This window comes from Peromyscus leucopus, chromosome 14 (assembly GCF_004664715.2).
Source record: "Peromyscus leucopus breed LL Stock chromosome 14, UCI_PerLeu_2.1, whole genome shotgun sequence".
NCBI lineage: Eukaryota > Metazoa > Chordata > Mammalia > Rodentia > Cricetidae > Peromyscus > Peromyscus leucopus.
In genome coordinates, this window is record NC_051075.1 from 53,047,752 (window position 1) to 53,073,679 (window position 25,928).

Sequence of the window (25,928 nt, forward strand, 5' to 3'; positions counted from 1 at the left end):
AGGAGCTGCAGCTCAGAGAGGCAGTGTCCCCTGCCCAAGTCTGCATAAGTCTAACATGATGGCTGAGATCTGAGTTCAAAGCCTGTGTCCTCTAGCAGGTCTCTTCCTAGAGTGCAGAGGCAGAACCGGTCTGGGACAGCAAAGGGCGCCAAAGAGAACGAGCTCGGAGGAAAGGCAGGGAAGGCTTGAACTCGGGGGCGCCCCAGTGGCCGGGTGGCTGTCCTCGAAGAATACCAATCTAAGCTGGTGGGCACCTGGCAGCACCACAGATCTCCAGCAGCCCGGCAGCTAAGGCTACGGGCCTGGCTCCACCTCAAGTTGCTAGTGGTTCCCTCCGATCACCCCTCGCTGCAGGGCGGGTGCCGCGGCCCGCCTCACTTCCGGTTGTTGCCGGGCCCTATATCCGGTGTCCGCCCGCCCTCCATCCCGCTCCCTCCGCGATGCTCTCCCGGTCTCGCTGCGTGTCCCGGGCGTTTAGCCGCTCGCTTTCTGCCTTCCAGAAGGTACCGTCCGGCGGGGCCGGGGCTCGGGCGGGTGCGGAGCCCGGCGGTGGGCGGACGGGCGGGCGGGCTGAAGGCCAGGGCCGCTGTGCCGTGGCCAGTGCGGGCACCAAGGGCACCGGGACGCGGAGGCAGCCGACGCCCTCGGAGCCGCCCCGCCGCGTGTGCGGAGTTCTGCAGCCCTTGGCTTCTCCCCGGCAGCCTGCGCCGGCCGTTGCCTGCTGCCCCGGACCCTCTGCTCCGGGGCTGGGAGCCGCGCCCGCCGCGACAGGGACTCGGTCGGAGGGGAGGCACGGCCCCCAACCGGATTCCGCGGCCCGTCTACCTCGTTCTCCCCCAAACCAGCGCGTGTCGGTCGCGCGGGGAGGGTGACACAGTTTGGCCGACGCGGTGTTTTGCATTTGCCTTTCGGAGTTACGAGGTTCACCTGTCAGCAGCACGTTAAACGTGCACTTGAGAGAGAAAAAAAATATATGTGTCTTCCCTCTTTTTCATTTTGGGTGACGTCGATAATGTCTTCTTTCTCAACAGGGGAACTGCCCTCTAGGGAGACGTTCCCTGCCTGGTAAGTTCTGCCCTTGTGGTCACCTAAAATGCTCTTCTCGTGGGCAGAGCAGCATGTCAGGAAATGTGATGTTTCTTCTCATGCTATTTAAAGACAGTGAATTCAGATAGAAGCGAAGCAAAAATGCTCCTTAAGTGTAGCGGCTGTCATTTCTTCACTCGGTACATAATTACTAGGTTTTGTTCTGCTTTTTGTGGCGCTGGGGATGGAACCTAGGTCACGGGAGGCAAGGACTTTACCACTGAGCTACACCACTGGCCCTTGGTCATTGAATTTACACTGCCAGGCACTGAGCTGGGTACTCATTAGAGATACAGCGATTAAAAAGTCTTGTCCTCCTGGAGCTTAAGGCTGACGTTAGAAAAGCAAAGTGTAAATCGCTAACCAAGTGATCGGATTGTGTAAGTGCTTGGAAACAGGAGAGTGGACAGAACAGATTTCATTAGGTAGGTGACATTAAAGCTGTGACTTGGATGTGACAGAGCTATCGAAGTGACAAGCAGGAGAGAGAAAGGGTAGCATTCGTGAAGTCAGTGAAGAGGGAAACAGGTGTGGTGTTCTTTTGAAATTGGAAACAAAGTGTCTTGCCAGAAGACTTTAGTCAGAAGAAACAGTATCCTAAGGTGAATAAATGACGGTATAGAGGCTGTTGGAAGTTTAGACCCCCCCTCAATTTATTTTTGTGTGTGTTTATTCTTTATGTGTGTGTGTTTGTGCATGCTTGTCCTTATGTGGCCACGGAGACCCCAAGAGGTGTATGATCCCCTGTAATTGGAGTTACAGGTGGTTGTGAAATGCCTGTTGTGGGTACTGGGAACCGAACCTGGGTTCTCTGCAAAGGCAGTACAGGTTATAACCTCTAAGCCATCTCTCTAGCCCCAGAAGTTTTGATTTTCATCCTCAACAGTTGTGTGTGGGGTTTTGTTGTGGTTGATTTTGTTGTTTTTGGTAGAGGGAGAAAGTTATTAAAACAATCAATCTTATGTAGCTTACATTTAATCATATGCCTGGCAAACATTTATTTCCTCTTTTTAATTTTTATTTTTTGAGACAAGGTCTTACTGTCTAAGCACTGGCTGGCTTAGAGCTCACTATGTATACCAGGCTGGCCTTGAACTTCCTCTTGGCCTCTGGCTCTGAGAGCTGGGATTACAGTCTTGTGCTACCACATCTGGGTCTGACAAAATACTTGTTGAGAGATTCCATCTTACTGTAGGCTTTTTTGTGCCAAGCATTGTTCTGAATGCTTTCTGTGCAACTTTGGGTCAATAACCAAGCGAGATTTGGTATCTGTATTTTACAAAAGCATATTCCAAGACGAGGGGTTAGATTTCTAGGCCAAGGTCACTCACCCAAAACTATTGGTTAAATCAGCCGACCCCCCTCCCCAGCCCAAACTGCTTTACCGAATGAATAAGTGTTCTTATTTACTTGGGTACTCTGTAACAGACAATGTCTGTCTGTCTGAATGACAGAATCTGATGTAGCCCAGTCTCAACTAAACTAGATAAGTCGTCCAAGGATGACCTTTAACCTCCCAAGTGCTAGGATCACAGGACTGCTCCATCATGCCTGATTTGCTAGGTGGGGGTACAGATGGCCTTTATCTGCAAGAATCTCCTGGGCTAGCCGGACAGACGGAGCAAATACACGTTTATGTACACGTTAGGACAAAATAACAGTGTGGTTACTAAGAAGTACAGGATGTGAAAGCCCAGCTTGGGAAGTCAGAAGAGGGGAATGTTGGCGAAGGCCTCCCCAGAGAAGTGACATTTTAGATGGGACTTAAAGAATGCATGAGTTAGCTAGTGAGATGACCGTCCAGGTAGGAATGACTTGTGGTCTCCAGGCAGGAAGAGATTTGACCAGGTATAGAAATGGTAAGCTGGAAATAGAGAGCAGGGGCAGGAGGACTGTAGGGTTGGACTTTACGCCCGTGTCAGGAGGACATAAGCATCAGCACAGTCCATAGTGCATTCTCAGTAATAACCTTTCCTTGCGCTGGGAATGCTGAAAGACAGCACAAGTATTTTCTCCACTTTTAAGCTGTCCGGAAAAGGAAAAGCCTTGCACTCGGGTTTGCATCTTGACTCAGGCATTCTGGTTAGGCTAGTCACCAACCTAGCTGTATATAAAATAAAAATAATGGCAGGTGCCATTCCACTTTAGGGTGTTGCTGTGAGTGGCAAATGAAGAGGCCATTGTGTGAATTTCTTTATAAGCCTAATGCACTGTACAAATGAAACTTGTTATGGGGTAAACTTTGTATTGGACCCCCGTTTCCGAGCATCTGTGTGGGCTGCTGTGTTCCAGTTCCAAGACAGGCTCTGCTTAGAGTGTGCAGGGCAGTCATTGGCTGCTGAATATAAAGATGACTGACTGACCTGACTCGGGGAATGTTTGGGCGGGAGTGTGCATAAGGACCAGCTGTCTCTCAGTCAGTATCTTCTGCACCCACGGTGTAGAAAGGGTTGTTAATCGACACAAATAACAACAAAGAAAACATGAGAAGTAATATTCAGAAGAAGCGGCTGTGGTTGGTAGATACTGGGGGAATGAATTTATGATAAAGACAGTTGGTTTGGTGGATAGAGACTCCTCTCTCTCTGTCTCTCTGTCTGTCTCTCTCTCTCTAACTCAAGGATCATTGTGTTAGAATTTGAGAGAAAGCAGCAGCTTAGGTAAGCTGTGACTCGGGCAGCCACATGAGGAGATAGGCAGGCCTTTTGAATTAGGGTCCAGGAAAGCACAGGTTCAGCAGTGGAAGTTGTGGGCAGGGAGTCTTCACAGAGACAGTGGGAACCCAGAGTGTCAAGGAAAGCCTGCGTGGGTCTTCGGCCACTGTCCAGAAAAGAAAGGAGAAGTTGTCCTTTTTGAATTAGAACTCAAGACCCATCTTTTGTTAGAGGGACCAGGATGGAAGACTTAGGGGGAGGAGGATTGAGGAAGAGAGAAATGATTTGCTCAGTCATAGACAAACTGAAGACCCTAGGCCTAAAGCATTCTAGTCTTTGCTGCTAGGCTCAGTCAGCAAACGTTCTAGCCTAATCACTAAAGCCCAGACCAGCTCCCACCTCATGTTAGGTCCTGTGAAGTCACAGGGCAAGCCATCGTGTGTCTTTTTTTTTTTTTTTTAACTTTATTTGTTGTGCATTGGTATGAAGGAGTCAGATGCCCTGGAACTGGAGTTACAGACAGTTGTGAGCTGTCATGTGGGTGCTGGGAATTGAACCCTGGTTCTCAGCCAGAGCTCTAAACCAGTGAGCCACTTCTCCAGCTCCACCATTGTGTGTTTTATTTTTCAAGTTTCAATTGCATTTGATAACTCTGAGAAAAGAGACATTATGCAAACATAAAGGCAGGTAGATTATACAACTTATAGGGCTGTCCCATCAGATCTCTTTCCTCTCGAGATACATACACACTCTTAATCTCCCATACCTGTTCTCTGCCAATAAGGCAGGTAGACTGTTTGAGAAGCATGATTCCATATGATAAAGATTATGTAATCTCCTGAAGTTGGTCCACTCTGTCTAGGATCTATGGGATGAATAGTTCCATTTAGTATACTATGTACAGTAAGAGCTGTTGATTAAGAGTTGTTTTGTTTCTTACAGGGGTCTCCTTATGTCAGGGACCAGGTCACCCTTACAGCAGGAGGATGGTGTAAGTACCACTGGGTAGTATAGATATGTGCCATGGTTGATTTACTTACACACGGATTCTAAATTTAAACACTGGATGTCTTCACAGACCTCCAGTCCTATAATTGAGGTCATTATGTTGAATCCCTAGACCCAACCTTGATGATAGTCACGGTCATTTTTACTATAATCTACCTTTGTCATCATTCAGTGGTCAGGTGTTGGACCCAGAGTGTCCTGGACCTTCTTGGGTAGTTAACTTGGAACTGTCTTCTTTTTTTGTTTTGATGAGAGTGGCTATCAGAGAGAACGGAATATTCTAGGTGGATACAAGTGAGACTGAGGGGTCGGAGGTCACATAGTTGTAGAAATTGAGAGCATTCTCTTGGTTGCATAGTTACTCATTTTAAAAATCAGTAAATGAAAAAGACCAGTTGAGCCCTAGGACTTTTGACTGGTTTGGTAGGAATGTTATTATTGCGTCATGGAGAGTTTGGAGGAGGGCCATCCACTTGTGGTCCAGATTAACTTGGATTTGTGAGTGTTGTTTTGAATTATTCTGTATTCCAAGTTTTTTTTTAGGGTACTAAGAAGTTGCTTTCTAGTAACCTATTCAAGAACTGTGGAGCTGCCTTGTTTACAGGGTGAATGAAGAGTTGGCAGGAGAACTTTCTTACTATGCATCACAATAAGTTTGGCTTTCATTCCAAAAATGGTTCATTAACGTGCTATTAGAAGTATAAAACTCCTGAAACTTTTGTTTGTTTGTTTGAGACAGAGTTTCTCTGTAGACCAGGCTGGCCTCAAACTCAGATCCTCCAAGTGCTGGGAATAAAGGAATTTGCCACCATGCCTAGCTGTGAAATTGCATTTCTAGGAATCTATACTTGAAATATTTACATACTCAGATCCCTCTCAAAAATAAGAAATAACCAGGGGTTATGCTATAGTATTTTAACATGCTCCCACTATGATAAGTAGGAAATAAAAGAGACACAATATTCCATTTTCTGGTGGGTTGTATAATTCCATTGTAGAGTTCTTTTTATTGTTTCTAGTATTCTGCAGTGAGCATGTAATGCTTTCATAATGTAACAAAGTGACAGAGAGTCAAAACATATTATTTGAGCAATTTAAATGAAAATTAGGGTAATCAAGAGTAATCATGATTTATGTAATAAATACAACACATAATTATTTGAATGTTGATTGTGAAAAAAATCTAAACTTCCGGTTGAGTCACCCTTAATTATGTCACCCTAGTAATACCTTTGTGTTGCTTTTTTTGTCTTTTTTTCTATGCATATCTTTTTTGTTTTAAAGATCTTTTTTTTTTTTTTTTCTTCGAGACAGGGTTTCTCTGTGTAGCTTTGTGCCTTTTCCTGGAGCTCACTTGGTAGCCCAGGCTGGCCTCGAACTCACAGAGATCCGCCTGCCTCTTCCTCCCGAGTGCTGGGATTAAAGGTGTGCGCCACCACCGCCTGGGTAAAGATCTTTTTTAGAAATCTTCTTCTTATACTTACATGGGTGGTGGGGTGGAGGGAGCGCACCGTGGCACAAATGTGAAGGTCAGAGAACACCTGAGGAAGTCAGTTCTCTCTTTCTACTGTGTAGGTCCCAGGGGGACCAAACTCAGGTCATCAGGCTTGACAGAATCTTCTCCCCTGAGCAATCTCACCTGACTGAAAGATCATGTGATGTACAACTTTTTTACTTTTATTTTTATTTAATAGGCAATTACATGTTTCAAAGGGCAAAAAAAAAATGCTATCAAGTATTTTGGTTTTTCTTTTCTTTTTTTGTTTTTTTGAGACAGGATTTCTCTGTGTAGTTTTGGTGCCTGTCCTGGAACTCACTCTGTAGACTAGTCTACTCTCCAACTCACAGAGATCTGCCTGGCTCTGCCTCCCTACGGCTGGGATTAATGGTGTGTGCCACCGCAGCCTGGCCAGTTATTTTTTTTTTTTTTTTTTTTTTTTTTTTTTTTTTTTTTTTTTTTTTCTTTTCTGATTTGGTCCACTGTGCTCACAGAGATGCTTCTAGTGCATACGTTATTTCTTTTAGCATTCTCTGTTATTTCTTCTGAACTAGTACAGCTCAATCACAAGATGTGCTCTGTAGTTTTTCCAGTTTTATTTTTTTCCTTGTCCTCTAGCATATTGAACACCTCTTCCAAGAGGTAGCCAGTGAACCAACTTCCTAGGTGTCTGCCAGAGCAGTAGTTCCTGCATGTCCATGTTAGCCGTTAGTCTTTGCCCATGAACAAGTGCGTTTGTTACATGGTTAGGTATGTGTACAAACTTTATGCACAGCACTCTGTGTTCTGTACTTTACATTTTTTTGTATTGTTTCCCTTGATACTATATATGTACCTCATAAAGTTATCCTGGCATAAAAGTAAAAAGGCCAGGGGCTGGAGAGATGGCTCAGCAGTTAAGATCACTGGCTGCTCTTCCAGAGGACCTGGGTTCAATTCCCAGCACCCACATGGCAGCTCACAACTGTCTGTTAACTTCAGTTCCCTGAAGATCTGACATCTTCATACCAATGCACATAAAATAAAGTTAAATAAATTGAAAATGCCAAAAGGCAATTAAGTATTTTACTTATGTATTGTAAAGATACTTATTGAGGTGTAGTTGGTGCACACCTTTAATCCCAGCACTCCGGAGACATAGGCAGGCAGATCTCTGTGAGTTTGAGGCCAGCCTGGTCGACAGTGAGTTCCAGGACAGCCAGGGCCACATAGTGAGACCCTGTCTTCAGGAAAACAAAAACAAACAAACAAAAGTACCTGTTGAGAATGTCCCCTGAATCCTTGTGTAAAAAGCAAAAGTTTTCATCAGTTTAATTAATTCTTTCAAACTATAGAAATAACTGTTGACTGACAGGTAGCCTTCGTAACCACGTGTATCTATATATCTTTCGCTCTTCAGAAATAACTGTTAATAAGTGTGTACACAAAATGATAGCACTTTCCAGCTTAAACTACCCCGGGTTTAAAAAGGCCTGCTCTGGAGGTTCTCAGCAGTGAGTCCAGGATGCTCAGATGTGTGGCCTCTTAGCAAAAGAGTGCTAAAGGAAATGCTATGTAGTCCCTCCCTCCCTCCCTCCCTCCCTCCTCTCCCTTTCTTCCTCCCTCCCTCCCTCCTCCTCTTTCTCTCCCTTTCTTCTTCCCTCCTTCCTTCCCTCCCTCCCTCCCTCCCTCCCTTCTTTTTTGAGGTTATTTTTTGTGGGGAGTTGGTGGTTGCCTAAAACTTTGCTTGTTTCTGAGTTTACTATCATCTTTCTACCTTATCTGATCTACATCTGAAACTCTAAGGATAGAAACACCTTTGGATTTGGCATATTGGCATGTACTGTTGAGGAAATGCCATGTATCTTAGATTTTGTTAAATCTAATCAAGAAGGTAAATCATTTGGTTAGTTTGCAAAGGACCAAGGGTTTTTTTTTTTTGTTGTTTGTTTGTTTGTTTTTTTAACTTAATAGAACTGTATGTCTCGCTCTTTAGAGAAGTGACATTTCATTACAGTACAGGGCACTCTTTATGGCACCTAGGGTCATCAGGCTGAGTCAGAATCTCTCCAGGTTTTGCCTGACATGTATGCTTTGACAACTTCCCCTGCATGAGAATCTGGTCAAGATTCACCAGTTTAAAGAGGTGATCTGTGGTACCTGAACTAGACAAGATATTAGTAGTTCACATTCTAAGTGAGTTAACATGTGTGGGTTTTGTTTGTTTTTTAGCATTAACAACAGTAATGTCTTCAGTGTTCGCTTCTTCCAAACAACGGCTGTGTGCAGTAAGTACCGGATTCCTCATGAAGGGACTTTGACTGGAAGAGCAATAACTGACCGAGTTTATTAAAGAAAATCATTAAAAAGGAAAAAGACACAAGCCGGGCGGTGGCGCATGCCTTTAATCCCAGCACTCCAGAGGCAGAGCCAGGCAAATCTCTGTGAGTTCGAGGCCAGCCTGGTCTACAGAGCGAGATCCAGGACAGGCACCAAAACTACACAGAGAAACCCTGTCTCGGAAAAAAAAAAAAAAAGGTGGTGGGAGACAAAATGGAGCACTTGTGATTTTCCTTTTTTGTTTATCTCCTAGAGAATGATGTGATTACAGTCCAAACCCCAGCGTTTGCAGAATCAGTTACAGAGGGAGATGTCAGGTGGGAGAAAGGTAAGAGTTCATTTCTTCTCATTTCAGTTCAGAACTTCCACCTGAAGCACAGCCAGTGGGAGCTGTGGGTCCACCTTTCCTTTGCATCCGGACCTACTTCCTGCCAGTCCTGAGGACAGTGGTCTTTTAACACATTGGGCTAAAAGGGGACTAGAGGCTCCTGGCTAAGAGGAGGTGTCCTTTGATTGTCTTTCAGCTGTTGGAGATACAGTTGCAGAAGATGAAGTGGTTTGTGAGATTGAAACTGACAAGGTGGGCTTATCCTAAATCAGTGACATTTCCATGTTAGTCTAAGGAAAGATACAGGGGCTTAGTGTTCAAAGATCAATTCTAAGTAGCTCTAACCTCACTTAAAAAGTTCTTGAGAGAATCATGGGAAAAAAGATTTATTAAAGCTTAGTGTGAGTATTCTGTATGGACTATGTATATTAGTAACTTTAATCTGATAGCTATTTTTATTTTCTTTGTGGTTCCTGAGCTGCTTTCCGTGTTTTTCCTAGTATCACTTGGAAACATGGTAACTAAAGTTTGTTTCAATGTTTCTAAGAAAGGCTAGAAGGGTGAATCTTGACAGTAGCGATGACTTGTCATTCTGACTCTGAAAATGTGGCCTTAGGTGTTTCTGTGTGCAGAGATGTAACATCAGATGTAACGTTGCAACTCTCATGACTCATCCTGTTGATGGCACAGTTAACTAATGCAGATACAAATGTAGACTCCATCTCCATCTCTCCTTTCAGACTTCTGTGCAGGTTCCATCACCAGCGCACGGCGTCATTGAAGCTCTTTTGGTACCTGATGGGGGCAAAGTTGAAGGAGGAACTCCACTTTTCACACTCAGGAAAACTGGTGGTAAAGAAGTTCTCCCGGTGGTCAAGGTCTCCAGTGTTTTCCCATGCGCTTGGGGCTGAGTGTACTATGGTAGCAGCTCCGTTAGGCCTCACACTGGCATTCTGTGCACTCTCAGTGAGAGATCAAAGAAATCCGTTTGCTGTATGGTGAACTTTGTCACATTCTAGAACAACAAGGGGAATATATATATATAAAAAAAATAGCCCATATTTCTCAGATTGGACCCTTTCTTAAAGAACTAACAAGAGTCTAAAGATAGTGATTTCCCCACACTGACCTGAATCTGAATCACATTGTGCTTTAAAAATACAGATGAAAGGCTTTGAGTGCCAGATATAATGGCTGGATTTTTTTTTTTTTTTTTTTTAATGTTCCCCCAAATGATTCCAATGTACAGTCAGGCCTGAGAGCCACTGTTTAAAAGTGAGAATTACATCCAGATGGTGGTGGTGCACACCTTTAATTCCAGCACTCGGGAGGCAGAGGCAGGTGGATCTCTGTGTTCAAGGCCAGCCTGGTCTACATCATGAGTTCAGAACAGTTAAGACTGTTACACAGAGAAACTCTGTCTCGAGAAACAAAACAAACAAAAAAGTAAGAATTACCATTTTATGGTGTCTATTGAAGACAATTCAGTGTAGTTTTCTTTTTCTTTTTTTAATTATCTTTTTGTTTTGTTTTTTTGAGACAGGGTTTCTCTGTGTAGCTTTGGCTGTCCTAGAACTAGCTCTGTAGACTAGGCTGGCCTCGAACTTACAGAGATCTGCCTGTGTCTGCCTCCTGAGTGCTAGGATTAAAGGTAGCGCTCGTGTGTGTGTGTGTGTGTGTGTGTGTGTGTGTGTGTGTGCGTGTATGTGTATGCGTATGCGTGTATGCTTGTATCTGTAGAGGGGGAGTGTACATACAGAGGCATTCGTGTGGAGGTCAGTTGTCCTGCCCTGTGGGTATAGGAATGAGCTCGTGTCTGACGTGGCGCAAGTGTCTTCACCCCCGAGTCATCCTGCTGCCTTCAGGGGTCTCTTCCGCATCTGACATCTTAGGAAAGATTGAAGTCTGCCTTTGGAAGAAATGCCAAAGAGAGGTGTGTGTATATCTGTACTGGACCTTGTAATCAATATTGAAGATAAGAAAATCTGCTTTTCTGACCTTTAAATGTTTGTAGTTGTAGCATTTAACTGTTAAAATAGTCAAACAGAAAGATGATGGATTGGACCGTTGAGGTTGGTCAGGCCAAGATCAAGTTCAAAGTGAGGGAAAAAATCTAAAGTAGCTAGGAAGAGTGAATCTGTTGATGTCCACCCCACCCCCTTTTCTTCGTTTAATGCCCACTGCTCTATGTGTACTCGTGTGAGTACAGGTGTGTGTATGTGTGGCAGGGTCAGAAGACAGTTCTTGGGTGTGGGTCCTTGCTTTCCAGCTTGTTGGAGACAAAGTCTCTTAGTTGTTCTCTGCTGCATGGGCCAGGCCAGCTGGCTCGAGAGTTTCCAGGATTTCTCCTGTCTCTACCTACCATCCTTCTATGGGTGGGTGGGGATGTACCCGCTGTGCCCAGCTTCGTGTTGGTTCTGGGGAACTGAACTCAGGTCCTCATGTTAACAGAGCGAGAGCTTACTCACTGAGCAAGCTCTCCAGTCAGAACTCTGTCATCATCATTTATTATTATTATTATTATTTAGTGAGACAAGGTCTTGCTCTGTAGCCTTGACGGGCCCTTAACTCAATATGTAGACCAGGGTGCCCTCAGTTTCACAGAGATCTGCCTATCTTTGCCTCCCAAGTCTTGGGATTAAAGGTGTTTGCCACCAAACCCAGCTTTATCGATTATTTTTTACTTTTAAAATACATTTTTTCTAAGTAAACTATAAAACTGGATATAATGTCCATATTAAAGTTGCATATTTATTACTTGAGCATCTCATTGCTTCCTATTAAGAGTCATCCTGGATGAAATGCTTTGACCTGTTTAATCTTTTATTTAGTGTGTGTGTGTGTGTGTGTGTGTGTGTGTGTGTGTGTGTGTGTAGATGGAGAGAAAGAATATGAATGAATGTACAACTGTAAGTGCAGTTGTACCCTCAGAGTCCAGGAATAGACATTGAATATCTTGGAGCTAGAGTTACAGGCAGTTGTGACGCGTCCCATGTGCATGTTGTGAACTGAATTCAGGTCCTCTGTAAGAGCAGTGTGTACTATGAACTCCTGAACCTTATCTCCAGGACCCTAAATGAAATTTTTATCAATTGCTCATTGAAGATTAAAGAGTTCGGAGGCTGGAGGGATGGCTCAGTAGTTCAGAGTACAGACTGCTCTTAACAGAGGACCCACGTTCACTTCCCAGCACCAACACAGCAACTCACAGTTGTCTGCACCTGCAGCTCCCTGGGTTCTAATAGGCCTCTCCGGCACCTGCACTTACATGCGCATACCTTCATGCAGATCCACACATGTACACAGTTAGGTCTGCCGGTGGTGGGCACGCCTGTAATCCCAGCACTCGGGAGGCAGAGACAGGCGGATCTCTGAGAGTTCGAGGCCAGCCTGGTCTATACAGCAAGTTCCAGAGAGCTAGAGCTGATACAGAGAAACTCTGTCTCGAAAAAAACAAGCAAACAAAAAGTCTTTAAATTTTTTTATTTTTAATGGCTGAGAGTATTCCTTCTGTATGTTATGTTAAAATAGAAGATGAATATATCAGCATTACTGTAATTAGAAGTATGTCACATTTATGTATCCATTTTAACATTTTCAGGGCCTAGGCTGGTTTTGCTTAAAACAGTGATTCTCAACCTATGGGTTGTAACCCCTTTTTTTTGGGGGGGAGGGTGTATGACCCTTTCACAGGGGTCACCTAAAACCATCTGCATATCAGATGTTTACATTATGATTCATCAAAGTAACAAAATTACAGTTATGAAGTAGCAACAAAAATAATTGTATGGTTGGGGGGTCACCACAACATGAGGAACTGTATTAAGGGGTCACAGTGTTAGGAAGGTTGAGAACCACTGTCCTAAAAGTTTCATTTCCTTGGGCTTAGTAGGTGCTTTGAAAGTATTTACAGGATTTGAAATTCAGTAGATATTAACATTTGTGATATCGGGAAGGCAGCTGAATTGAGCCAGTAGGACATTCAGGGAGTCCTGGGAACAGAGTCGGGCTTCTGTTAGTGTCCGTCCGTCTGTTTGTCTGTCTAGCTCTCTCTCTCTCTCTCTCTCTCTCTCTCTCTCTCTCTCTCTCCTCGGTGCTTTGCCGGTGAAACACCTAACGGATTGCAGTAGACCTTTGTCTAAATCCTCCCTGGTGTCTGCACTGCAGTTCCCTCCCTTCCAGACAGTGCAGTGACCTCTCTTTTTCTATTCAGCTGCTCCTGCTAAGGCCAAGCCAGCGGAAGCTCCTGCTGCAGCCCCAAAGGCAGAGCCAGAGGCACGGGCAGCCCCTCCTCCCCCCGCAGCAGCCATCCCCACCCAGATGCCGCCAGTGCCCTCCCCCTCACAACTTCCTTCCAGCAAGCCAGGTAAGGCCCGTGGTAGCTCATCATCCCATTGCTCGTGAACAGCAACTCGAGAAAGGTTGGGTCGGCCTTGTTTGAGGATGAGTCCATCATGTCAGGGAAGAGGATGTGGTGTCCGTGTGAGGCAGATGGTCACAGTCTTTAGAGCAAGAAAGAGTAACGCTGCTGCTCCATTCACTTACCTACTTCTTTTTTTTAAAAAAAAAATGTGTGTGTGTGTGTGTGTGTGTGTGTGTGTGTGTGTGTGTGTGTGTGTGTGTGTGTGTGTGTGTGTGTGTGTGTGTGTGTGTGTGTATTTCACTCCCAAACCCCAGCCCGAGTTATAGTGCTACCCACATTCAGAGCGAGTCTTCCCATCTGAGAATGAGAACTTAGAGTTTCTCTGGAACACCCTCATTGACACACCCGGGATTTTACCTCCTGAGTGGTTCTGAGTCTGCCAAATGAACAGTCAAGATGAATTCACCTTGGATCCGCACGGCCTGTCCTCAGAGGAGAGCGCGCCTCTTCTAGTACCGCCTTCCCTCACAGGTCCAGGCTGAGGCTGTCCTGGCTCTGAACACGCCCTGTCCGCGGCCGCTTTGTACAGAGCCCTCTAGGTTTCTAAGAGCTGGGTGTGCCTCCCAGCTTCCCACCTACTGACCATGAGACTTGAGTCTTGTTTCTTCTAGGAGCAGATTGCTCATCTGGGTTTGGAATGATGCTGATCACCTTAGGATCTTGAAGATGAAGTGAGACTCGGGTGTGAAAGTGTTGCTCTCCGTGTCTAAGTAGCTGTCCCTTCTCTTCATTTGCAGTTTCTGCAATAAAACCTGCTGCTGCCCCTCCACTGGTAGAGCTGGGAGCTGCTAAAGGTGTGCGTTCAGAACATCGGGTAAGCCTCTGGAGCCTTCTAGGAAAGTGGCAGAGGGTCGTTGTGGAGAGTGACAATGTGATGCTCATCTATGAAGAGCTGATCCCTCCTTCCCTCGGCCTTGAGGGTGTAGAAAGTTCCTTTTCATGGTCTCAGAACTGTCAAGTGGTATGACTAAAGCATGTCTTCTGAGCGCTTGTCCAGTGGTGTTTCTACTATATTGTGCTATCTGAAATGATTCAGATGAGTCAGATATCTGTGGAGAACAGAAGCTTCATAGTCCATCCTTTCCTTCCCACACTGACATGTACTTCACACAGGTAGTCTGTTGAGGACTCTGTTCTTAAACTTCTGGATATTTTGCTGTAGCTGGGGGGCCAGAATGTTGCTGTCAGAGCAGACATAAAAACCTCAAGGAAGTATGGTCAAAAGTGTGGGGGGTTTTGCCTGAGAATACTTCCTAAAAATACCATAGCCTCAATTTTTTTTTGAGTTTCCGTTCCCCAAGTAACTGTTCTCACGCAAGTCTTTATCAACAGAAGTTGCCATTTCTGTGATGACTCTTAAGCTGGCTGGATCTACACCACAATCTTCCTTTTATAAATTGGTTTTGGTTTTTAAATCACACTATTTCCTGAGCCTCTGTTCTTGGTCAAATTTCAGGCACATCTGAGTGAATACTTTGGTCTCTGATTCTGTGGTCTTGATCTGAGGCCATTCAGGAAAAGGGAAGCCTGTAGCTTAAACAGTAATGATTGGGCCTAGCTTTGTGGTATGTGTCATTAATCCCAGTACTTGGGAGGCAGAAGGGTCTCCAGCCTTCCTGGTCTACATCGAGAGTTCCCAGCTAGTCAGGGTTATGTAGTGAGACCCTATCTCAAAACAAACAAAACAAAAACCAAAACTGTGGCGCTTGCCATCCATCTCCGGCAGGCTGAGTTCTCTCCCTGCCTGGGGAGTGAGGGTATAGTCAGACTGTCAACACTTGTTCCACTTTCCCTTGCAGGAAAAAATGAACAGGATGCGGCAGCGCATTGCTCAGCGTCTGAAGGAGGCCCAGAATACATGTGCAATGCTGACTACTTTTAATGAGGTTGACATGAGGTGGGAATCTCTAGTCCTTCTATTCCCCGTGTCTGTGTTTCTTGTAGGATACTTGAACGCACCCCATTCCTTATCAACTGCTGATTCCAACGCTAGCTTCACTAGGGAGAGGTATTTCTCGGCTTTGCTCAGGGTTGACTTATGCAACGTGACTCACTGGTCTCATTTGCTAATTTACTTTGCTGATACTGTGTCTGCTTTCTCTGCAACGTAAAAAGCTTCACCTTTTGAACTTCAATGCCTGAACTATTATGATTTCTGATAAATGAGCCTAAAGTAATTATTTTTTTATTTAGGTTTTTGTATTTTTATTTATGTGTATGTATGTGTGGGTGGGGCCCACAGAGGCCAGAAGAGGGCATTGGATCCCTTAGAACTGGAAGTACAGGTGGTTGGGAGCCCCTTGACATGAGTGCCAGGAACCAAACTTAGGTCTTCTAGAAGAGCAGTATGTGTTCATAACTGCTCCAGCCCTGTTTGGTTTATGAGGCAAGGTTTCACTATATAGCCCTGGCTGGTCTAGAACTCACTATGTAGACCACGCTGGCCTTGAACACACAAGAGATTTGCTTGCATGTGCCTCCAAAATACTGGGATTAAAGGTGTGTGCCATCATGTCCAACCTGTTTTTATTGTTTGGTTGTTTTTGAGACAGGCTCTCGTGTTGCCCAGGCTAGGCATGAGGATGTTCCTTGTGTAGCTGAGGGTGATGTTCATGGTGCCACTATGCCCTGCTGCTGTAATGGCCCACTTCCAGACCTGCTGCTCCTTGGAATGGGAATCCCTTCACAGCATGCCCAGAGCCAGGACACCACACTCTGCTTTTTTCTAAAAGTGATTGTTCCTTGTGTATGTTCCCAAGCAACTCAGTCAAGCAGGCCAAAGGACAGAGACTTACCACCTCTCACTCTTCCCAGTTTTGATCATGGAATTGGAACTAAGTTGTGTGTGTGTGTGTGTGTGTGTGTGTGTGTGTGTGTGTGTGTGTGTGTAGAAGTGTGCATGCGTGCATATAAAAGCCAAAGATCAACTTCATTGTTCTGGGAGTCATCTGCCTTGTTTATTGAGGCAGGGTTTCTGCTTGCTCGAGTTCGTTAGCTAGGCTAAGCTGGCTGGCCAGTGGGCCCGGGGTCTGCATGTCTCCTTCCTTCCAGCTCTTAGACTTCAAGTGTGTGTCACCACACCCAGGTTGGTGGGTGGGTTTGATGTGGGTTTGGGGGTTCAGACTCCTGCTTGCCCCAGCCCTAAAAGAAGTTGATTTCTAAAATATAGACTTGAGTTCACGACACCCATTCTTGGAATGAGCTACTTGTTGATTTACTTGTTTGTTCAAAACAAAATTTGTTCAAATTTTGATGTGTGCTAGTATAAGCATTGTGGGGAAGAGAAAATAGTTTTATTTAACAAGCATTTTAAGTGTTTATCGTATGCAGAGTCCTAAAGTGTTCAGTTCAGGGGGATAAGCTCTCTGGAGTTGACTGTCTCATTTTGGTGAACACTAAATACAATCTGGAAAAAGAGCATCAGAAAGATAAAAATGAGTATGAATGGAGGAGGGAGTAGGTTGCTCTTGTAAGGGTGGGTAGCAAAGGAGGGCCAGGGAAGGTCTCCAGGAGGAAGGAGCTTGAATGGGCGCTCAAGAATGGCAAGCATTTAAACCAGGTTCAGTGGTGCACTGAATTCTGTAATCCTGGTGCTTGGGGTGTGGAGGCAGAAAGATCAACAATTCAGGGTTATTCTCAGCTACATAGAGTTCAAAACCACCCTGGACTATATGAGACCCTGTCTCAATAAAAATAAAAGCAGCCAAACAAAAACCAAAAAACAAAATGCTAAATAGTGTTATAGAGAAAATCATCCCAGGTAGTTTTAACAGTCTGGATCATGACACAGTCAAGAAAGTACAAGAAACAGAAACGATCATTTCATATATAGGGAAGAATGATGAAGGTTAGATCCGTATTTCACTAAGTTTTGAATGTCAAGGTAAGAATTCACTAAATCAAAAGATACATCATCAAATCTCCAAGGCATCCATCTCCTTTTCTCTGAATATTAAGTCTCTCCATCTACTTTTTGGTGAGGGGATTTGTCTCCTTGGTTTATTGACAGTGTGTGGGATCTGGTTAATTTCACTAGACGTCATTGTCCTACTGGGAAGCTTTCTGGATACTGAGTGCCATTTTCTGTAGCATCCATAGTATAGGGAAGGGCTTTCACTAATGAATCACAAAGGCTGCAGCTTATGTTTCTTGCATTAGGGGCAAATTGTACACAAATTAAATTGGTCTTTGAAATTTTACCCAGTTTCTTAAGACAAGCATGTAAATATTTATGTCCCTAAAAGATGCAGTTGACCCAACATCCTTGGTTGCAAGTAAGTTTAATAGCTGGGTCTCCTTTCAGTAGCTAATCTAGTGTCACTTAGCAGTGGCCTGGGGCCTGACTGTGGCCAGTAATCGGGTTTCGATTGAGTGCCCTTTGGGTCTTGTGCCTATCCGCTAACCCAGAGGAGGCCTTTCTGAGACTTGCTTCTTCCTCCATTGTCTCAGCTCTGCCTCCAAGGGCAGAGCTCTGAAATAGAAACTCCTTAATGACCAGAAAATGGCATTCAGGCAGGTCTGAGAGCAGAAACACTTATCACACCTCTTTCCTGCTTTTGCAGCCCTGCGTCTTGGGAACCAGTAATGTCTTTAGGGTGGTAATCCTAGCACTAAATGAGGTTAGACTCAGGAAAATAAACATTTAAACCCAATCAGTCCCCCTAGGAAATTTTCCTTTTTTCAGAAACAAAAGGTCTGAAGTGGGCAGTTAAAACTGTACCACATCTTATCTTTCCTGTTAATGTTGAATTAAGCCATTATAGGGGGAAAGGGAGAACTGAGCATTTGGACCTGAGATAAAGTTAGATTCAATTTCCATCATGGAATGCCATTCCTATAATCATAGGCGTTCCTTTGGGAAAATGGTAGGAGAGACGTTTCTCACTGACTCTGTAGTACTTGTGTGGAAACAAAAAGCCCTGCTTGATAGACCAGAGGATGTTCAAGTTGCAAAGTCTTCTCAGAGACAAGCGCTGCTACTGAATCTGAAAGACAGGCCACAGCCCACACAGAGCCACTTTCTAAATACCAAGGAAACCACAGGCGGTAAAGCTAATCTTAGGAGCAGGCACTGTGCCTTGTCTTTGTATCTTGGTGCCCAGCCCAGCCCTCACATGGGATGGGCATTAGTAACGATTTCATGAGCAAGTAGATAGAACTGCTAACTCAGGAAGTTGTGAATCTGCTGGCTCTGCATGGCCTGAAAGAACATTGGTTTTCCCTTCTGGGTTAGGTAGAATTGCTTGTGCTTGCATGGAGCCCATACTTCATGGGTAGCTTTTTCTTTTTCTGATAAGTAGGAAGGAAAAGTATCACAAAGTAATCAGCTTTGGTTTTTGTTTGTTTGTTTTTATTGTTTTTTTTTTCGGGGTGGGGGTGGGGTTTCTGAGACAGGGTTTCTCTGTGTAGCTTTGCACCTTTCCTGGAACTCACTCTGTAGCCAAGATTGGCCTCGAACTCACAGAGATCCGCCTGCCCCTGCCGCCTGAGGAATATTGTTTTCTAAGAGTTTTTTTTTTATAGACTTAATTTGTTTCCAATGTGGATAATTCATGATTTTACTGTAGCCAAAAATACTTTTTCATTCAGGGAAAGGATGTTGGTATTTAGTGTGCTCTTTTGTTCATATTATCTGTCACTGAAATCTGTAACTTCCAGAACAAAAAGGGATTCCTTTAACAGGCTCAACCATCTTAAAGATAGGTTGGCACTGATTCTTCTAGGTCAGTTTTTTGTGATAGTGCAGTTTCTTACATTGACCACTAGTGAATGTTTCAAGACTTGAACTTAGATGATACAGACTAAGGGAAAAGCTCATCCAGTTGTATACATGGGTAAAAAAAGTCTATGGACGTCCAAAATAGGGCGTTAGCCACCCTGGGAGGTAGGACAGGCCTGTAAACCCAGCTCCTTGGGGGATTGAATCTGGAGAATTGCAGGCTTAAGGTTAGCCTGTACGATTTCATGACACCCAGTCCCGAAATTTTAAAAGGGTGAGGGCCATAGCTCAGGAGTAAAACACCTGCCAGCATTGCCCAGAGGGCTTTGACTCAGCCTGTGGCAATACGTGCACGCACCCATGCACGAACGAACGCACGCACGCACGCACGCAGTCAGTCACGGCAGAGCTTCATTGGCAGTTTCTTTGTATCCTTTATCAACAGTAACATCCAGGAGATGAGAGCTCGGCACAAAGACGCCTTCCTGAAGAAACATAACCTCAAGCTAGGCTTCATGTCAGCGTTCGTGAAGGCCTCAGCCTTTGCCTTGCAGGAGCAGCCTGTCGTAAATGCAGGTGAGTTTCTTAAGACCAGTGTGGCAGAGGTCTTTGGAGCTGGGTGTATGAATACAGACCTGCTGTCACATTTAGGGGTCACCAAGGCTGCTTATTTTCACAATGTGGAAACATGATCACCTTCCCTAAGTGAATTTTTCCATTCACCTTCCTCGAGTGCTATCATGATTGCTATCTCCCCACCAAGTGGGCAGAAGTTTCCTTACTGTGTGCATGGCAGTCGCTCTGGCAGCAGGCAGCTCTGGGTCAGTCCAGCTTTCCAGGCTGTCTCTCATCATGGGGACTCCCAAGTTCTGGCTGCTCCTCACCACCGCCGTGGGCCCTTTACTTGGACTTGACTTCACGTTGGCATTTGATCTCCAGTTAGGGGCCTCACTGGGGAGACTTGGTGCTCACTTTCTTTCCTTTTTACCTTCCTCATTGAAGTGCTGGTGTGGTTCACAGTGCTTTCTTTCCTATTGAGGCACTTCTGTGTTCCTTGGAAGATAGCAAAGGGACAGTGACACTTTACAGTCCTTGGCATGTAATCCCCAGTCTCTCCCCCATTGAATGCTGTGCTGTAGATGAGGAGGAGGGTCTTTGCTCGTAGGCATCTCAGCGTTCTCATTTGACCTGCGCTCTAACAATACAGTACAGACTCTTGGGAAGATTCCCAAGCCTTGATTTTCCTATAAGTGGTAGGTACAATTTTCAGCAGTTGGTTTGCTATTTCAAGATGGCGTATTTAGAAGCCAGACCCCTCCACTCCCCCCTGGATCTCTAGAGAGAGGCTTTCCTAGCCCTGCTGAGGAAGCAGGCTGGGCATCCTCCTCCACCCTGCTTTGCCTTTCTGTGGAGCACTCAGTAACTAGTCATTCTTTGCTCAGGAGGGCTTGCATAGATAAGAAGGGAATGTACATTTATTTACTGTGTGAACTTTTTGTGAGCTGTGAAAGAACAGATGCTCCTACATGCAGGTTCATTCAGAGCTTGGGAAATACTGTCATAAATTGGGATGGAAGTAAGGAGAGAGTCAGTTGCGTGTAATGCAGTTATTTTCTTGTTGATTAGTTAGCCCACACTGCACTAGCCACTGAAAATTTTCACTCTGTTAACTCAGTAGTCTTGGCCAAGAGGGTTATACGTAACGTTTTCTCTTTCATAGTGATTGATGATGCAGCCAAAGAAGTGGTGTATAGAGATTATATTGACATCAGTGTTGCGGTTGCTACCCCAAGGGTATGTTGGGGCAAGGTTGGGAGTGCTTGCTTAGATCCCGTCTTAGTTATGTTTCCATTGCTGTGGTAAGACGCCACGACCAAGGCAGCTTACAAAAGAAAGAGTTTATTGGGTGGGCTTCAGTTCCAGAGGGTTAGGAGTCCATTGCCATCATGACAGGAGTGTGGCAGCAGACGTGATGCTAGAGCAGTAGCTGACAGAAAGCTGGCTGACTGGGAATGGCATGGCTTTTGAAATCCCAGAGCCTGCCTCCTAACCCTCCTAAACAGTTCCACCAACTTCAGACCAAGTGTTCAAATAGATGATCCCATGGGGGCCATTCTCACCCAAACCACCACAGATCTCACCTTATTTATATTAAAAAGTAGATCATATGGAAGGGGTCATTTCTACAATTTTACATTTTTAGGGGGTCATTAGTAAAAGTAAGTTTTGTTTTGTTTTGTTTTGTTTTGTTTTTTGTTTCTTAAATCATACCATATTCCTTTATCTTCATGTAAGTCTTTTTAATTCCAGTGAGTTTAGAGTGTTCTGGTTAGGGAGACCTGTGGATTAAATCAAGGAAATTATAATTATAAAGAGTACTGTTATTTTGTAACTGAAAACAACCTTTCACTCCAGGGTCTCGTGGTTCCTGTCATCAGGAACGTGGAAACTATGAATTATGCAGATATTGAACGGACCATCAGTGAACTAGGAGAGAAGGTACAGTAGACGGAGTGTGTGGATGAGCTAGCTGCTGGGCACTTGAGGGGACACAGCCTTCAGAAGTTGTCATTGGTCAGGCATCTGCCAGAGCCTCACATGCTCAGGTGATGGGCACCTCAACAGCCAGGGTCTGCTGGGAAGAAATGTTGATTATACAGTCATGCTCTTTCTCACAGTCACCTTAGCTGAATACCTGTCTTGTTTGCCAGAGTTTGTACTACTGATCTCAGATAAGAATTTTCTAGATTTACTTTTTTTTGGAGTAAAGAAATCTGGTTTGATTTAATGATTCAAGTATGAACTTGTTTTTAGGCCCGAAAGAACGAACTTGCCATTGAAGATATGGATGGTGGTACTTTCACCATTAGCAATGGAGGAGTTTTTGGGTCACTCTTTGGAACACCCATTATCAACCCCCCTCAGTCTGCCATTCTGGGCATGCATGGCATCTTTGACAGGCCTGTGGCTGTGGGAGGCAAGGTAAGAACCATCATTTTTGTGATTTTTTTTTTAATTGCTAAGTGCCTATAAGAGAGAAATTAACCAAATCCTTATTATAAAGCATGCACTATAATTTCAGGCTTATGTTCCATTTCTTAATTACTAAATGATAGCTAAGTCACTTTCTCAGACTGTGATCTTCGGATATCAACGTCATCTGGGAGCTTGTTAAAAAAGCAAGCGCTGGACTAGAGAGATGAATCAGCAGTTAAGAGCATTGGCTGCTCTTCGCAGAGCACCTGGGTTCACTTCTCAGCATCCATGTAATGGCTCACAGCCATCAGTAATGCCAGTTCTGAGGGGTCAGGCACCCTCTTCTGTCCTCCTCAGGTACCAGGCATGCACATATGTACATGATGCATGTAGGCAAAATGCACATACACATTAATAATATAACTTTTTTTGAAAAAGCAAATTGAAAACAGTTTCTTTTTCGACCCCAGCTCACACCCACAGAAGCAGAAGCACAGACAGTTGTGATATGTTAAAGTCTGAGAACCACTGAGCTGAAGAGGCTTGTACCCAGTCCTCTGGGACTTGCTGACATGCTTCGTTGTCAGAGTGCCACAGAGAGTCAGGGATGGATAGAGTGGGAGACATGTCCTTGACCCTGGGAAACAGGGTATAGTACACTGCAATCTATGAGCTGTAGAATTGTATGAGAAGATTATAAGATTTCTGGGAGTTCAAGGAATGTGGCCAAAGAGCTTGAATTAGCCATTGGAAGATAAGTTAGTTTAAAAAATAAGAAAAGATTTCTGAGACTGCTATGTTTAGAATGTTTTTGGCTCACTGAGTCCTTTGTATATCCAAAAACCGTACATCTTCTTTCTGGAGAACAGTTCCACACCTAGATTTACAAGTAACAGATTTATTTTTTTATTTATGGGTTTTCAAGACAGGGTTTCTCTATGTAGCACTGTCTGTCCTGGAATTCTCCATGTAGACCAGGCTGGCCTTGAACTGAGAGATCTTGCCTGTACCTCTTGAGTGCTGGGATTAAATGTGTGTGCCACCACACCTGGCAGATAGCAGGAAATTTGAACTCAAACGATTAATTTTTCCCCCTTAGAGTAGGGATATAAGCCAGTGGTAAAGGGTTTGTCTAGTGTATTCAGAGCCCCGAGTTTGATAAACCAGGCATGATAGTACATGCTTGTAGTTACAGCATTTGGGAAGTAGAGGCCAGAGGATCAGGAATGTGGTGTCCTCCTTGGCTGTACAGTGAGTTTGAGAACAGCCTGTGTTACATGAGACCAGACGCAAAAGCAAACAACAGATTTTTCTCTTTAAATTCTAACGTCAAGGCGGAGGTGTTTCTCAGTAGAAGGGTGCTTGCCTAGGTGTTGGATCCACATTGAAAAAAATAGTGATAAAGATTGTACCTGCCACCTGGCAGTGGTGGCACATGCGTTTAAATCCCAGCACTCAGGAGGCAGAGGCAGGCAGATCTCTGAGTTCAAGGCCAGCCTGGTCTGTAGAGCCAGTTCCAGGACAGCCAGGGGGATACACAGAGAAACCTGTCTGAAAAAACAACAACAAAAAAGATTGTAACTTCAGAGTAGCTCCTACAGGCAGCCACAACCCAAGAGAAAACCTTTCTTTAGGTAGCAGATTTGCGGGTAGAGTATGGTGTTGCTTGTTTGTTTTGAGGCCGTTTGAGGAGCGGTTTCCTTGTTTAAACCTTGCTTCCGAGTCCCGGAGTTTGCACTAAAGGCAAGCTTGGCCTTCGTAATAAAGCCAGGTTACCCAGGGGCGGCAGCACAGTAGGGAAAACTTGGAACTGCAAATGCTGGTGTGGGCTGTGCCTTCTCACCTCTTCCCTCAGCGGAGCTTTCTCTGCTGCAGAGTACGGACCTGTTGCCTCTTCTCTCTGCAGGTGGAGTGCGACCTATGATGTATGTAGCCCTGACCTATGACCACCGGCTGATTGATGGCAGAGAGGCTGTGACTTTCCTCCGGAAAATCAAGGCAGCAGTAGAGGATCCAAGAGTCCTCCTCCTAGACCTTTAGGAGGAGGCCACACCCCCTACCTATTGATCATGCAGGAACTGAAAACCAGTCTTCTCCCTGTCCCCTCATCAGTCCCAGGTTAGCCTGATGACAGGCAGGCACCATATGTTGGCCTCAAGCAAGGAAGCCAGGGCACTATGTAACCAGCTTTCACAGGTCTTTTCTTAGTGTTCCTTCCAGACTCTTCCTCTCTCTCTCTGCCTCCCTCTCTTGCCTTCTGAGATCTTGGGCCTGAGAGAGGGAGAGAGGGAGAGCCTTAATGGATGCTCATTAATATTCCTGCCTTTCTTCCAGCCCTCAGCAAAGACAGTTTCGCTTCTCCCCGGTAACAGTATACTACAGGGATACCACCAGGGACCATGTGATTGAGTTTCTATCTTTGGAAAGTGTTCTCCAGAGATGCCTGGGGGTGCTCTGCCTCCCAGGCTCGAAGCCTCTGCCCAGCTGTGCACATTCCCATGGGATGCCACCTGTGTGGAGGTGTTGGACCCAGGCCAAGAGGTGCTGCTTGGCTTCTTAACTCACCACCGTTCTGAGCTGTCTGTCCGTGGCTTCATGGTGCCTCTCTACCTCTTCCAGGAAGCACAGGCCAGGGGACTTGGGCATAGGCAGGATGGTGCAGAGTCCCCTGAGGTTACCTGTTATAATCACAGACGGGAGTAGAACCCTGGCTTGCCCTCACAGACTCCATTGTAAGCTCACTGGGAAGATTGATTTTGGCATAATCCTGTATACCTGTGGTCATACCAACCCTTCCCGGGGTTCTAGGAATCTAGGTCATGGTTCTCATTTGGAGCAGATTTTAGCACATCATGGCAGTCAGACAGAGCCTGGTGAAGGGATTGGCTCTGACCAGATCAGGTTGTCTAGAGCTCTTAAATTCAAGGTGGTATCAGCATGTGATGGGAATGGGCTGCTCTGTCCCTTTCTGGGTGTGGCCTGTGGGAAGCAAGGCCTTGGTACCTTTGCTGGACACAGATACAGGGGGAGGATGGACTGGTGGGAACCAGCCTCAGGAGTTAGTGTATAGTGATGAAATGGAGGATGTCATCTCTAAGGCACTGCCCTTTGGGTCCAGGCACAATCATTGGGATTTCTTGACGCATGGTAAAATGCAAGTAACTAGGTGTGAGAGCTCCTAGGCTTTGTATCCAGCTGCACCGAGGCCTGAGACTGCTGGCAATTGACATGGGGCCATTAGTGCTAACTAATCCAGGACAAGCTGGGGGAGGGGAAGGCCAGTACTGAGTGCCTGCAGCATCTGCTACTACATCTTCACCATTCAGAACTTGTAACTAAGGTATTTAAAGAGACTGATTTGGAATGAAAATTAAAGGGCAAATGTTCTCAAACAGGGTTCCAGCATCTGTGCTCCTTTGACCAGCTGTACAACCCCAGTTGGCAACCACGATGTCTAGATGTCTATCGTTGAAGCTCCTTCACTGGAGTTGGCTATCCTGGGTGTCCTGAGGCCCCATCCCAGACTTCAGACATGCTAGTGCTATGCTAATTCAACTGCCAGCAGGGGGACCCACTAATCTCAGGACCTGGGTTCATTTCAGGGAGCCCTATGGTTCTGACAAGCCAACTCTTGAAGAGAAGTCGTAGCTTCAACCTGTGTGAAGCCCTTTAAAAACACCAGGGGACAGTTGCCCTTTGGAGGGGCCTGCATTATTTCTCAGATAGAGTGGAGAGACATGAACACTTCTAATTTCATTCGGACTTAGTTGCCACATGTGTACCGAGATGTTTGTGGTAGAATGACCAGTGAGAGGTCACTCCTAAGAGCAGTAATATGTGAGGGACAATGGTCAGGACAGGGTTGGTTACTAACCTAGAATGACTACAAGGGATAATGGGCGTGATGGAGTGCAGGC

At 45.2% G+C, this 25,928-nt stretch overlaps 1 protein-coding gene across 2 annotated transcripts; it reads left to right on the forward strand.

Moving 5' to 3' along the window:
- The first annotated feature begins 381 nt into the window (after positions 1–381).
- Positions 382–25,407, forward strand: Dlst (dihydrolipoamide S-succinyltransferase). 2 transcript variants are annotated; one of them, XM_028876584.2, is made up of 15 exons: positions 382–503; positions 1,032–1,065; positions 4,683–4,731; positions 8,458–8,513; positions 8,819–8,893; positions 9,090–9,145; positions 9,634–9,745; positions 13,107–13,259; positions 14,054–14,130; positions 15,116–15,213; positions 19,481–19,611; positions 20,756–20,829; positions 21,451–21,534; positions 21,850–22,017; positions 23,918–25,407. In XM_028876584.2, the coding sequence occupies exons 1-15, from the start codon at positions 441–443 to the stop codon at positions 23,933–23,935; spliced, it is 1,248 nt and encodes a 415-aa protein (XP_028732417.1). In that variant the 5' UTR covers positions 382–440; the 3' UTR covers positions 23,936–25,407. The 2 variants fall into 2 exon arrangements, with proteins under 2 accessions (XP_028732417.1, XP_028732425.1); XM_028876592.2 differs by having other exon boundaries at positions 383–503; positions 21,850–22,021; positions 23,921–25,407.
- The last annotated feature ends 521 nt before the right edge of the window (positions 25,408–25,928 follow it).

Coding starts and splice junctions, on each gene's coding strand:
- Dlst (XM_028876592.2), top strand. CDS start 441: ATGCTCTCCCGGTCTCGCTGCGTGTCCCGGGCGTTTAGCCGCTCGCTT. Junction 8,514..8,818: donor CCAAACAACGGCTGTGTGCA/GTAAGTACCGGA, acceptor TTTATCTCCTAG/AGAATGATGTGATTACAGTC. Junction 14,131..15,115: donor GTGTGCGTTCAGAACATCGG/GTAAGCCTCTGG, acceptor TTTCCCTTGCAG/GAAAAAATGAACAGGATGCG.